This window comes from Protopterus annectens, chromosome 3.part0 (assembly GCF_019279795.1).
Source record: "Protopterus annectens isolate FY-2018-M chromosome 3.part0, PAN1.0, whole genome shotgun sequence".
In the NCBI taxonomy this organism is placed as follows: domain Eukaryota; kingdom Metazoa; phylum Chordata; order Ceratodontiformes; family Protopteridae; genus Protopterus; species Protopterus annectens.
Window position 1 is genome coordinate 1,709,520,261 of NC_056731.1, and position 15,838 is coordinate 1,709,536,098.

At 37.3% G+C, this 15,838-nt stretch overlaps 1 protein-coding gene across 2 annotated transcripts in view; it reads right to left on the bottom strand.

Moving 5' to 3' along the window:
• Positions 1–12,232: 12,232 nt before the first annotated feature.
• DCDC2 (doublecortin domain containing 2) overlaps positions 12,233–15,838 on the bottom strand; it is a 1,207,165-nt gene continuing 1,203,559 nt past the window's right edge. For both annotated transcript variants that reach the window (XM_044065744.1, XM_044065743.1), the window contains one exon: positions 12,233–12,793. In XM_044065744.1, coding sequence (XP_043921679.1) covers positions 12,710–12,793 — 84 coding nt within the window. In that variant the 3' untranslated portion in view covers positions 12,233–12,709. The remainder of the gene's footprint in view (positions 12,794–15,838) is intronic.

Consider the following 15,838-nt stretch of genomic DNA (forward strand, 5'->3'; position numbering starts at 1 on the left):
CAAAGAGTTCATTTTAGGAAATTCAGCTTGACAAACTCCTCATTTCTTACTACTTTCAGTACTCTGTTTGGAAGGTACAGATTTTTGAGAATGCCATTTGGGATAAATTCTGCAAATGAAGTCTTTCATAGTGCAATGGAGCAACTTTTTCTGGGTGTCCTTGGGCTATTATAGTACATGACATACTAGTAGGAGGTAATGTTGAAGCAGAGCATGACAGAAACCTCAGAAAAGTTCTGGAAAGAGCATGTCAAGTGAATCTTAAGCTCAATCCACAGAAATGCAAATTCAGGCTACAAGAGGTTACTTATTTTGCTAATTTTTTCACTAGTTCAGGCCTACATCCAGACCCTACTAAGCAAACAGTCATCCTTGAGATGTCAGCTCCAGACAATGTTCAAGCCCTGCAACATTTTCCTGGCATGGTTAACTACCTAGGCAAGTTCATTCCAGACTTTTGCCAACTTTCAATACCACTTAGAGAGCTGACATGTAAAGATGTATCACGGTCTTGGTTAGAACAACACCAGAGAGCATTTGATGTCCTGAATCAGAGAATTGCTAGTCCACCAACTCTTAGGTACGATGATGTTCACAAACCAGTCACATTTTCATGTGATAATTTGAAATTTGGCCTTGGTGCAGTCATTCTACAAGAGGATCAACCTGTTGCCTATGCACTGAGAACTCTTACCTAAACTGAAATGCAGTATGCCCAGATCGAGAAAGAGCTTTTGGCTAGAGTGATTATGTTTATGGTAGACCTATCCAGATTGAAACAGACCACTAAACCCTAGTCAATATCTTAATAAAGCCGATGCATTCAGCTCCAGCCAGACTGCAATGTATGATGCTGAGATTGCAAAAGAATAACTTCAGTCTTGTCTACAAGAAAGGCAAACTTCTTTATCTTGCTGATACATTGTCCAGATCACCCAGAAACACCACTGAACAGCATGCGAATGTGAATCTTGATTTTGCAGTCATGGAATTGAGACATTTTTCTTTCACACGTCTTGATGAGCTAAGAAATCACACAGCAACAGATCCAGTTTTACAGAGGCTCAACCACTTTATCAACCAAGGATAGCTGTCAAAGCAATCTAGTTTAACTAAAGAAGTGCAACCTTATTTTCCACACAGAGATGAGATTTTGTCTGACAATGGTATCATTATGAAAAATCTGAAAGTAATTGTTCCAAAGTACTTGCAACCAGAGTACACTACTGTCTTGCATCATGGTCACCCAGGAACTGACTCTACCAAAAGAAGGGTAAGAGGACTAGTATTCTGGCCTTCTTTGTCACTAGACATTGAAACATTCATCTTGTTCCATGTGTAATAGCACAAAGCACAAACACACACAAGGCTCACTCAGTTAAACAATTATAGTATCAAACAAGATAAAAGTAGCAGAGCCACCACATAGAGGTGCATAATTGTAAAATAAGTATTAAAACCAATTTTATTAAATATAAAGCTGTGATCAACACAGAGAATACAAACTGGAGAGCATGACAGTGGTGTGATCTTGCAGGCAGATTGACTGCAGATCTAGCAACTTTGTTCTAGGTGGTTTCAAGTTTGGAAAGTAGTAAAGACTGTAAGTTGGTTAAAATTTGAGAGCTGCAAAAGAGGTTGGGGAGAAGGTAAGCTTGGGCTAATGAGATCCTGGAGTTGGGTGTGAGGAACCTTTTGTTTCTACAGAGTAAACCAAGCTTTTGTTGTTTTTAATGCAGCTGAGTACATGAAGGTCAAATTTTAGTTGATTGTCTACTATTACTCCAAGCAGTTTAGTGTGTGATTCAGCTACGACTGTAGTGTTGTTGAGGGAAGAGATGGTGAATGAGGATTTAAGATGGTAAAGGAATTTTGGGAGGAAGAGAAGAAGTTTTGACTTTTTAGGGTTTAGTGTGAGTTGTTTGTTAGGAAGCCATGTTTCAGTGAGGTTGAAAGATGTTTGTGTCAGGGTTAGTAGGTCAGTGGGACTGCCAGCAATAGAAATGATGGTGGAGTCATCTGCGTACTATATGAGGGAAGACTGAGGACACGATGTGTGAAGTTGGTTAGTAAAAATGTTTAAAAGGAGGGGGCCTAAAATAGAGCCTTGATGGACACCATTTTTATGGGGGAGAAAAGGAGAAAGAGCAGATAGCCATTTTACAGATTGCAGTCTGTTTGTGAGGTAGCTATTGAACCAGGCGATAGTTGCTAAGGAGAGGTTGATTTGAGAAAGCTTGGAGAGTAGAATGGGGTGAGAGACAGTGTCAAAGGCTTTGGAGAGATTTAAAAAGATGCAGGACACTAGTTTATCATTGTCTCTAGCTAGGCAGATGGAGTTAGTAAAGGAAATAAGTGCAGTAGTTGTGCTGAGGTGGGGTCAGAGGCCATGTTGAGTAGGGGTAATTAAGTTTTCATGAGTAAGATAAGCTGATATTTGTTTATAAGCACAGTGCTCAAGAATTTTGGAGAGGGGAGAGAATATGGCAATAGGTTGAAAATTAGAGAGCTGAACAGAATTTCCACCTTTGTGGATTTGTATAGTGTGGAACTTTTTCCATAGGGCAGGAACAGTAGATTCACTAATTGAGTAGTTTATGAGGATGGAGACAGGATATGCTATGGAGTCAGCAGCAACCTTTAGGAAGAGAGGCCTTTCAGCATATTATAATTGGATATTCAACTACAAAATGTACTGAATACTGCTATTCTGATCTTCTGGATTTAAATGCAGCTCACTGCTAAATTTGAATACATTCCTCTTCAGTACAACAGGTTATAGACACATCATGCTTCCAATGGCAGCAAAATGTCAAGTTCTTAGTATAAATGTTTATGTGGTGCTACAGATTAGAGTCCTGCTTTACAATGAAACTTCATCAGTTCTAGTACTGAGTTCTGCCTTTCCGACTGCCTTCTAACTAAAAGTCTAAAGAGAAAGTCTTCAGAAAAGTGTTAGCTGCAGTGGTAAAGGTTTTGAAGGAGAAGGATTTTCTGGTATTCATACGCCTAAATGAGTGGCTTTGGTTGGCCTTTTGAGTGACTTTCTGGGAGAGTCTCTGTCTTGGGTGTTGAATTGTTGCAGTCTTTAAAATGCACTGTAAACTGGAAGAAAAATGAGCTTAGTCTACTATTCCTTCACAGGGAAGAGCTGCACCTTTCAGGGGTTTCTGGAGTCTGTGGTAAAGCTTATCATCACTTCTCCTTGTTCATCTTCAAAAGTGGGTGATACAGTTGACAATGAAGTGTCTGTGATTTTTTAGCCACCATGTTGTCAAGGACTGTAAAACCTAGTTGTGCTGCATTCTCTCTGATTTGGATATGGGGTTGCCTTTTTCGCAGCCAGGCCTGCTGTACTTTCATCTACTTTGGCAGATTCAAGCTCCCATCTTCTGCACAGCAGGGCAATTTGAGTACCCACCAGCAGGAACTGCACAAATCCTACTCAAGCTAAAGTGATGCTGTTCTCTCTCATCAGGCATTGAACAAAGGAGTTAAAGCAAAAACCCTGTTGAAAAGACAAGACATTCAAACTGAGTACAGTACATAATCAGATGTGAGGATGCATTCATAATACTTACCGAGAAGTGATGTGGATTTGGCACTGAGTCATTGACCGGAGAATCTTCTTCATAGCAGCTGACATCTAAGGAGAAGTGAAGACAGTCACATGACCCCTACCATAGCTTGAACCTTCTGTATTTGTGTAACCACAGCATCTTCCATATGTATAAGACCCAGATGTCAATAAATCTGCCCAAGAGGAGAAAATAAATAACAAGAGAAAAGGAGGAGAAAAGAGGATCTTCTAAAGGGTCTGGTCTGGGCTTTCATGCATCCAGATTAGTCTGGGAAATCCTTAATTATCCTGTACATCAGCACAGTGTCCCAGAACCTTGATTGCATTTTTTGCATTCTGCAAACTCTAGATTCTCGATTCTCTGCCAGGCCTGCCCATAAGCTAGGACTGTCAATAAAGAGCTAGTTAGGCAAACTGCACATCAGTGATTTCCTCTTCTAATTTTTTTTCTCCTTTTCCTGAGCCTGTTTGGCAATTTTGTTTTATTTTGTTTGTGCAGTTATTTTGCCAAACACCTCAAGATCTGTTTTGTCTATATGTGGTACATTTTGGAATTTCACAAGTTTTTCATGGTCTGGGAGATGACTTCAAAGTCAGGACTAAAGCAAACCTAAAGTGAAGCAGCCTTCTCTAACCCTCAGTCCCTGAACATTTTGAAATACAAGTAGTATTAGTAGTAAACTGAGAATTTCGCAGTCAGTCTGGAAGGGTTCAAGTATGCAAACTCTGTCTGACCTATACTACAGCAATCTTGCTTCTTAGCCCATCCCTCTACTACAGTCTGATCCTTTTTTCAATGAATATATAACTTTTATTGAACATTTTATGCAATCAGTGTTGACATCCTATAATACTCCGTAGTTTACTATACATATAACACTTAATTCATTCTACACCTTAAATACCTTGAACACAAAATAAATGAAAACATTTCAATATTCCCAACTACATAACTTATATCATACCACCAATCCCCCAGTAATTCCACTGATCATTTCTCTTTATTTTTCTTAATCAGATACAAACAGAAACACAGTTTACATTATTAATATGACTTTTTATTATGTTACATTTGTTTTACTTTACCATATTTGCTACAGTCATTCTCCCTGCTTGAACTATCTAAAAATATGCAGACATGCATGTAAATCAGTCATTATCAATGTCACTAACAGTTTTATTTATTAATATTAACTCTAACTGGCCATTTTGGTGTCCAGGTCTTCCCTCACAATTCTATACAGTGACCTTCAAGCACTATATAGCTCAATCTGGGGTAGAGAGTAGTCCCTTACCCTCATTACAGACCATACACTTTCTAACCTAGTCCTTTTTGCACAGGAAAGCCAGTATCAGGACCACATTAAAAAATATTGTCCAACATCCGTCATTCCCATTGATCTGTTTCTACTGTGGTACACTTTGAACATTGAATAATAAACTGAATAAACTCTATTTGCCACCCCACAGGAAGTACTTTCAAAGTTATAAAATAAAGCCTAACATTGACAAACTATCCTGACTCATAGTAATGTAAACTTGTCTAAAAGTTACTGGTAATGGATTAATCTCTGAATCCAAAAGCTAGTTTCCTCTTCATTTAATAGCAGCAGTCTTACTGCCCAATTCATTGGTATAATTACCATTTTTTACATATTCCTAAAATATAACTATAACCAAATGCTGTGCAATAGTCTGCTTCTACAGCTGAACATCAATATGCTGAAGTTGTACACCAGCCCAATTTTAATAACCTCAAAGGGGAATGCTGCCTCAGGTGTATGAGTTTCAACATAGTAAATTGCAGCATGCCTGGGATATTCTCTCAGTCATAATAACTTAGATGTCACTCCATTTTACTGCAACATTAATCAGATATTAGTCATCTATATTACGCCACTCTTTATAAAAAAAGACCTAATCCCGAGTTCCCCTTTGAAAATGTTCTTGTTAACCTTCCCTTTTTTATGAGGCAGAGTAAATGGTCCCTTTGGACTGCATCCCACACCTTCTATACCTACAGTGCATTCCACCCTTGAAAATATTACCACCACCACCTGAATTCATAGGCTTAAAATGCTTCCCTCATGTGGCTATATTCCTGCACTAATTATGTGTTTATGGTCTATATATGCATCAAGAATCAATTCACTTCTCTAGCCCAAAGATGCTAGAAGACAAGACTGCTGTCTGCTAAAGTATTTGATGCTCCCCACATATGTCTTCATTATGTGCCTTCTTATGTGGGTACATATCTTCACACTTTAGTTTCCATCCAGTTTTCCCAGCTGCCAGGCTCCCATACTTTGATAATGTTTGACATAATATTGCTCCCCCATACCTCATTTTGTATTAATTTTTCTAAGGACACCTACACTGGTCTATGGTATAAACTTGCTCAGCAACATTAACATTTCTCCACAGCTTCATATTATCTCCCGAAATATGGGAAATCTATCTCCTGAAATATGGGAAATCTATCCCCCTCCCCTTGTAACTTGATGACAGGATTAGCATTTTCTTCTTTATCCTAGGAGGAGTTTCATCCCATAAAAAAATCAGATACCAATGATAGGAATTCATTCAGATATCTCATTTATAAAAGTGAGGGAGATGCCTGAGCAAAAAATAAATTTTAGGGAGTACATATATCTTTATTATTTGTACTTTTGTGAAGAAGAATTTCTTTTTCAATCCCAGAATTTTATATCTTACATTTTCTTAATTGTTTGGAATTTGCATCTATAATTGTTGTGCCATCATATGTCACAGTAATCCCTAAATATGGGCATCTTTGTACAATCTTTTCTTTGAGTCCAGTTCAGGGTTCTCCAACAAGAACATAGTCATTTTTAATGGTTGGAAAATTTGAGTTTTTTCTTAATTTAATTCCAGCCCAGAAATGCAGTCCAATTTGTGAACAGCCGCTAAAGCCATTTTAATTTTCTTTTCAGGATAGAACAACCATAAAACACAATCTTCCATGAACCATGAAGAAAGCTGCTGATTCTCCTGAAGTATCAGGATATCTACATGTGAAATACTTGTATTCAGGAAACATATATACAGAATTCCGTGGTGATGAAAAACAATAATAGGGGAAGTGACCATCCATAATGAGTTAGTGACCATCCATGTCACATGCCCCTTGTCAAATCTATTGCATGTGACAGCTGCCCATTTGGAAACAATTGCTTTACAATTTTTATAAAGTATTTAACATTGCAAAATGAACTTCTGGAGTAATTTCATGGCTTTAAGTAGATGTCATGCAAAGGACCATTTAACTGAATCAAAGGTATTTTTAAAGTCAATTATCACAGTCCCTACATTCAGATTTTAAGACAACATAACCAACCGTATTCTTATCAAATCGGAGTGACCTGTTCAATATTTTATAAACCCTTGCAGTTGCTGTCCGACCATACCTCTCAACTGTGCAGATTTTTGCGTTATATTTTCGGTCTATTCCTCATAAAATGTTGGCTTTCTGGCAAATCACTGGCTAATTATTGTGGATTTAATCCAGAAATTAATGACACACATTTGAGTTTCAGACTTCATACCCATTAGAAAATTCATGCTAATGCAAAACCTTTTATTTTATCAACTTTCTGAGTTTGTAAGAGCAATATTTAAAAACTGTACCTATTCTGGGGCCTTTGTCCCCCCATTTCATATGGCTTCGTCCAGACTTCTTGGTCTAAGAGGTTGAGAGGTGTGTGTCAGACAAGACCTGGTAACATGTTCAATGTTCGATTCTCTCTAAGACTTATATCTATTATTAGCATATGTTTTCAAATCCAGTGGTAGTAATGATATAAGTCTGTAATTGTTTGTGAGAACCTTATCCTTATTTGCCTTGAGAAACATATGTGTCTTAGCTATATTCATATTCCCTGCAGAGTTTCCATTCATCTCACAGTCTAGATAATATTTTAACAAGGGGAACACTAACTCTATTTTATATTCTTTAAAGGGTTCTATAGCCAACCCATGCAGTGCCAGTGCTTTTCCTAAGGTCATCCCTTCAATAGCCACTTTTATCTCCAGATTCACTATTTCTCTTGACAATTTTTCTGCATTTCTAACTATAAAGTTATAATTTTAATTAGTTGTGTCAAGCCAACCATTTCCAGAAATTTACCTCCCCTCCCCTCACTTCATCTGACCTGAATTGCTCTCCATACTCTTTTGCTATTATTTCATTAATGAGTCCCGGATCTATTTTTACTACACCATTCTAGTCACTTAGTCCTAAAATTGACATTTACTTAGTTTTTTCCTGTAACTTATACTCAATTAATTTTTGTAATGTGATAGCTTTTAACCAATAAAAATGTATATAATTCTCCTAATTCTCATAAATTGTTTGGTAGTGCAGATTTCTAAGCAATTTCTTTTCCACATTTATCTTCTTCATCATCTCTTTATTTTTACATTGTTGTTATTTTGTAGACATTCTGCAGTTGTACCAGTCACCCCTTTGCCTCTCTTATACTTGCTAATACTTTTTTTTCTTCTGGTGGACTAATGCCTGCACTAGTCCCCTTATATTGACCTTACAGCACCACCCAGCTTAACCACATGGATTCCTCTCTGCATGGTGGGGTATCCAAGTATGATTTGATCATATTGCTAATTATTTCATTAGCCCGAGCCACTTTCAATACTAGAGGACTGAAATGCCATCACTACTCTGTAGCTGGCCTCTTGCATTCTATAAAGGAGAAACCCACTGCTGCATGGTCTGATTATATTGTAAACCAAATGCCTACATATCCTATACATCCCAATAAGTCCCTTGAGTGCAGCCATAAGTCTATGTGGCTTACCACTCCTAACCCAGGAGTCATGTAAGTATATTTTTTCATAGGGTGCATCATCTTCTTCCTATACACCAGTTCAAAATTATCCATGATCATTCTTAACATAGCTGTAGTTTTCCAGTTTCTATCCATAAACTCTGGTGAAATATCCATAACAGGGTCTACCACTATATTAAATTCCCCTCCAATTATGATTCCATCCACATTTTTATTGCTTTCATCTACTGCATTATAAAAGTCTATGAATAGGGTGGTATCTGTTTTGGGACTATAAAAATTCCACATTAAGAGTTTCTGATTTCCTCTTTTAACAATCACAATAGCCCATCAACCTTTATCTGTCAGTTCTCATAACTTAGTCCTGCCCTGCCCCCCCCCCCCAACCTTGATTCTTTATGTATATGCTTTTTTTGTTTATTTGTTAGCGGCTTGGGAGCACCACACACTGTGAAACATAGCATTTTGCTTCTTAATGAAAATATGAGTCTTTTGTTTGATTTTTGGCATGCATTGTGATTGTGTAAATGACAGATATAATTTTTCCTTGACTATCTTTATGACAGCGTGCTTGTCATCCATTAACATTTCTGTATGCTTAATCTGAAATTTTACTTACTGAATACTTTTAATCCAATCTGACTCTGAAACATTTAAAATTTGCCAAGCCTAATCTACTACTCCTAACAATTTTCCATTGTTAACAGTGGCTGTATATTTTAAAGTACAAACCTTAATATTTTCCTGTAACACTACAGAAAACAGCATTTATTTGAGCTAATTGTTAATTGTGTCCTTCAAATTTATGAACTAGAAACAGAAGGAAGCAGTGACAAAGTTCTCAGATTTCATCTGAAATTATTTTTTCTGGGATTTTTGTAGGAATGTTGTGGTGCTTCTGTTCTTTTTATCCACTAATAATAATATTTTGAGTGTCATCTTTCTGGGAGAGGTCTTCTATATCAGTCATCAGTCACTCAGTATTTATAATCAGAAATTGAATAAAATAGTTATTTTCAGGACTTCATATTTACACATTTTCATATCAACCTACTACTGTAGCTTGAACAAGCATCTGTATTCAATTCAGCCAAATTGTTTATTATGGAAGGTGGTGCCTAATGGATTACAGGAATAAGGAGCTGCTACTAAATTAAATAGATGATTTCTTTTACTTTTAGTGTTTTAGGCTCTCAATAATAAATTTAGGTAACATTCTCAGGATTTCATATAGAAATAATTGCCAAGTGAAAAGCCTTCTTATAACCAAGCAGATTTCTTCATGCTTTTTTTTTCATTTTTATTGCATCTAAATGCATGCTTCAGCTTTGGGTGGATGGATGAAGTATCATCTAAGTATCTTAGAAAAGTACATTAGAGGTATTTACTACACAGAATGGAAAATCAAATTGCAGTCGTTAAATGTGCCTGTGTTTGCTTTAAGATGAATGATATGACACTGAAACATCTCTTTCTAAGGAGATAACATAATATGCCTCCAACACCTATAAACACATTATAAAACTGAGGATTGATTGGCTAGAAAATTAAATCTATATGCTGGCAAAAATAAATCTGAAAAACACAGACAACTGTCAACCATTTCCATCATGAGTGGATGAAACTGAATGCACTGGCAATCGTTGAAAAAGAAACAGCAGAAAAAAATACTTTTCTAAGAGTTTTTTGCAGGGGGGGGCAAGCCCCCTGCACCCTTGCAGACCCCAAACCTATATATATATATATATATATATATATATATATATATATATATATATATATATATATATATAAAACCAACTCCATGGTTGCACCGACTTTAAGAGAGGGGAACATTTCCCCAAAAAGGGTATCACTGTCAGCAGAGCCTGCCAACAGCGACTTCCTATGGAGAAACTCAGATCATCGCCAGGTTGAACCTCAGGCAACTGAAGTTCGAGAGTTCAGTCTTCATCCACCCATATGTTACCCCTGTCAACCTCATGACTCTGAAGTCTCTTGCAGTACTTTTAGAAAGCAAATATTTATACTGAACATTTCTTGATATAGATCATTCTTTTATGGTGCAGTGCGATTTTGCTTATTTTTCTGTTGTAAGAAAAAGGCTTTGTTTGTGGCAGTAGCATTTATGCTATTGTACATGTAGGTATAAAATGCTATAACAAAATATTTACCTGCATGCTGCTTATCTCTGACTACCATGCCAGAGAATATGCACAATTTATGCTAATTAGGCAGCCATGATTTTTAGACAAATGTCTCTAATTTTTCAGGAGCTTTGTCCCTGATTTTCTCCTCTGGAGGTTCAGAGGTATGCTGTTGCTCCCTACAAAAGGACAGAGAAGATTGGACAGCAGATGTGTTCCTCCTGCTGTGAAAGAGAAGTTTTTTTTATTCCTTTCTATCGATATCATACCTGTTAGGCTAAAACAAAAAGACCATTACTAACTCCCATCACCCCTTGTTGGTCCATAGGTGTCACTAAGAATATTCTAGAATAGAAGAAAGATGTTCTAGACTACTCACAATATCAGCTGATCTGTTACACAGACTTCCAAGTGCAGACTTATTACTCTCCCTCCACCCACTTTAGTTGCCATGTAAGTATTACATATTTTAATGGCATATCATTATTGACTTACTTTACCTTTTAAATGTTGTTCATCAGGTTCTATAAATGCGAATGAGAAGCAAGGGGCCAAAAGTTCCCTCATCCATACCTCTCAACCTGCAGATTCTGGAAATAGGAACAAAGGCCCTTCAAAAGTAGATACAACCAGCTAAAAATCTGGATATCTAATTAGCTTAAAATACGAATACTAAATAGCAAATAACCATTTCAACTTCCAGTAGGACTATGGGATACTACTCAAAAACACATTTAGAAGCAGATTGACAAAAATGATAAAAAAATATGAGCACATTATCAAAGAGACAGTGTAAGATTTATAGATATTAATGAATGTTACTGCAAAGTTGTACCTCACAAGGTCATTTATTTTTGCATCAGAAAGGGGAAATTTAAGATGTGCGTCTACTTTCTTTAAATTATTATTGCCACTAGTATGTGTATTAAACAGCTTCAAAAATCACGTGTGATGAAGGGGATTCAGAAAATTATATAAAGTTGTAAATCAAGCCTGAATATGTCAAATAATGTATCTCTAAAAACAGGGACATGCTGTTCAGGGGTAAATCAGGCCTGAAAAGTGGGATGTTTGAGAGGTCTGCTCCAGTAGCAGCATGGTGATGCTGTTGAATACTCCTGCAAGAGACATGTGAATCCAAACCATGAGAGATATATATCTTTGAAGAAGTGTGAGGAGGAGATTCTCAAGAATGAACTCTTCACCTCTTACTCAATACAGGAGGCCCTTTGTAGATCAGCCAATGTATAGGTGTAAATTAAGAAGTGTAAACAAACATAAAAGCTGCATTATCTTATAAAGGGTATAGAAATTCAACAAAATTTAGAGCTGTGCAACATTAAAAATATCTTAAAAATATTGAAACCAATTAAAATGTTGATATAAATAGGGATGTTACTTTATACATATACCAGAAAGGCAACCTTAAATATCAATTTGTTTACCCTTCTGTAAATGTTAGACAGCAAAGCAGCATTCAAAAAGAGTAGCTAACAATAAAATGTTACATATCAGTTATTTTCTCCTACCCCATTTCATTCTGTTCATCTCAAAAAAAAAAAAAAAAAAAAAATATATATATATATATATATATATATATATATATATATATATATATATATATAAGGCTATGACTTAAATATATATATATATTAAAAATGACAAAGTATTTAAATAAACATTACATTTGTTTTATATAAATTGTAATATTCTAGACTAAAAATCTACTAGAAGCTTTACGAAAATGGTATAAAACTGCTGAATGGGAATGAATGCAGCTGCAAAACATGTGTCCAACAAGTCTCATAGCGGCAACCCTTTGCTTAGTAGTTTTTAAGTATATGCACACTAATCAAAATTTCCATTTATATAAGATTCCAGAAGCCTACAACTGTGAATGTTGCTGCTATTGCAGGTGCATTTAGGCACTGTAAATATATCACTTCAGATTTACTATGCACTACTTCCCTAAGTGTTCATGGAAATTTAAATGTTATAGCATTGGTTGGTTAATATAAACTTGACCATTATCAAATGTATATTTTTAGCATCCGACATTTCAAGTAGCATAAGCATTTCTAGTAATTACAGTGACATAATATTGTCTATTAATTTCCAAAGGCATATTCTTCAAATGTTTTCACAACTGCTTCTGTTTACTTCTGCCTTTCACTTTCTGGAGGGTTTGTAAGTTCATCATCTGGAGTCACTAGAGATGACCTTTTCAGAGACAACTGATCCTGAGAGGAGAAAATAATACACACATACATTACAGTTCAACAAAGGATTACTGCTGTCAAAGTAAAACACCAGAATAATATGCTTTGTGTACTCAAACCAAGATGAACAGAGCTATCAAACCAAAATAAATGTGCTGATAAATAAGCTAACGTGTCAGGCAATTGTGTGCAGATGATTAAGGCTGTTAGCTGTCAGTGAGTTTCATAATGCAGTCCTTGATTTGGTTTTCTGTCTGCATTTGCCTGACAGTATACACCCCATGTTGCCCATAACAAAAAAAAAAATGTGCGCGTGTTGGGCTTGTTTCCTCATTAGCAAATAAACATATTTTCACCAAACATTGCACATTCTTTTTGAATGTAATACATTATGCAGCTATTTTCGTCTGCCTGGACTTTTCTCAGCTGATATAACTTGTTTCCCAACTCTACTTTACCTGGAGCTAGGTTTTGTACATTTACACTGGCACTTTGAGTGAATTTATTTCATCTGCTTGTTATGTTTGTCTTTTGAACTTAAACATCTTTAAGATTTGTGGTTTTGTATTCGCACAAATGATCCTGCTACAGATAAAAAAAAAACATTGCTTTGTTAGGACCAGCAGGCAATGCATTCTCAGTATTTCACTGCTTAATAGGCATTCATTACACTTTTTCAGATTATTCTAAAACAGCACATTTATGCGAATCATACAGATGTCTGCCACAGTATTCTACACTTTTGGGCATTGCCTCAGACACAATACTGTTAAGTCAGAAACCAAAGAAATCATCCCCTTGCTACAAACATGTTGCTCCCCCATTTTCACACAAGAATGCACAGATAAAATATGCTTCGGTTCTCCTTTGCCTAAGAGATGGTGCAGCAGTGTGAGGTATTTGCCATCACAGTGGACATCTTATTTCCTTGACTTTTTAGGCAACAATTATTTATAAGATAATCATTAGCTAATTCACTTTTTCCTACCAGCTAGTGTTCTAAAGCAATGACCAAAGTCGAGCCAGCTCTATGGCATTGAGTGATGAAACCCTGATTAGTGTCTCTTGTGCCTTTCTGAGCTGGAAGGGGATGATGGGCCTATATGACTGCTGACGACTCACATGTCCTGAGAAAAGGTAACTGGCTTTAACATGTCACAAGTGTAACACCTAGAAGGAGTACTAGGTATTACACCCAGTGTAGTCCGAGCCTGCTGTCAAAGGGCAGTTATAGGAGATGCTGAGGGGAACACAGAATGTGGGGGCACTCTTCCCCATTGAGAAACACTAGTGGTGTATGGAGGAGCTGCAGAGGGGAGAGGAGATGCTTCTACAGAGAGAGGGTAGACTGCCCCCAGGACCAGCAGGCTTGTCTGTTTCTTACCACCTATTTCTCACTGTGGAATGGATGGCCAATTGGGATTCCCAGGCAGGAATGAATAAGTTTTAGGAGTCTAAAGAAAAAACTCCACTCCCTAGAAACTCTCTTTACCTGTCTGTTCGGTCATTGTGACATGGTTTAAAGCCGTGGAGAGTCCACCAACAATGCAAGGTTATAATGCCAGGATGCCTTCTAAACAGCATGAAACCTGACCTATCAGGGTCTCTGGAATTATTATTTAACTGTAGCCTCCAAACAGACTCTGTGCCTCATGAATGGAGAAAGGCAACAGTCCTCTCTCTGCACAAAGGTGGGCCATCAACTGACCCTGGACACTACATACCCATAAGTCTCACTAGTCTTATATGTACAGCCATGGAAAGAATTACCATGGAGATGTTCAGCAGAGATATAGTAAACCTCCAGACACTGGATCCAACCCAGTTTAGTTCCATCAAGGGCAGATCATGCCTACTCAACCTGGTGGATTCTTTGAGAAGGTCACTAAAGCAAAGGATGAGGGCAAAATGGTTCACACTCCCTACCTTGACCTGGCCAAGGCATTTGACACAATACCCCAATTAGGCATTGTTGGCAAACTCAAGAGGTTAGGTACAAACCTGTAAGTCATCCGGTGGATAGCCAACTGGCTCACAGACAGGACACAAGAAGTTAGAATTGGGGACTCCACCTCTACAAATACAAAGAGGCTAGTCACAAGTGGAGTCCCATAGGGATCAATCCTTGGACCACTCCTTTTTGGCATTTACATCTCAGAAGTCAAGGCCAATGTCAGTGGTCTCTGGCTGACTAAATTTGCAGACGATTGCAAATTAGGAGCTGTCATTGAATCTCACACTGACACAAATGTTCTCCAGGAGGAGCTGGCACAGACAAAGAACTGGTGTCAGAGCCATGGACTAAAACTAAATGCCAAGAAATGCAAAACAGTATCCTTTGGGAAGTCATCCATCTCTGGTAACTATCATATTGGCAACACACCCCTTAGTAGTTAGTTGGGGACATAGAGACACACATCGATAGTAATCTAACCTTTGATCATCACTTGTCTACCATGGTGAGGAAATTATTCTATGTTGCGCAACTTATAAACAAAGGTATGGCATCTAAGTCCAAGGAAGTCATTGTTCCACTGTATTCAGCATTCATCAGACCTATCATTGAGTACAATGGTATTTGGTATGTACCTAACCAGGAATATCCAATAATTGGAATGTCCACAGAGATTCCTCACTAAAAGAATACAGGGCATAAGTAATATGTCTTATGCAGACCACCTCAAGGCCCCGTCCCTGTATTCTGTCTTCTACAGGCTTTTGAGGGGAAATCTATGCCTGGTATACAGGGCATTGTCAGTCTCCACTCTGATGGACCTCCTGCATAACCATAAAACAAATAGCACCAGAATTACCCATTCCAAAGACTTAAACCATGCCTGTGATACAAATATGACCTGCTGGACAGATAGGTATGTATCCCAGAGATTACCCCATCTATGGAATAGGCTCCCCATCCATGTGAAGCAGAGTTCCTCCTTAACCCAATTCAAGTGTATCTTGCACAATTGGATGGGAAACCAGAAATTCATCCCTGGTTTGCCATCTATGTCTCTAATGGACACAGGTAATCTGTAAATGGTTCATTTCCCAGGTCCATGATTACAC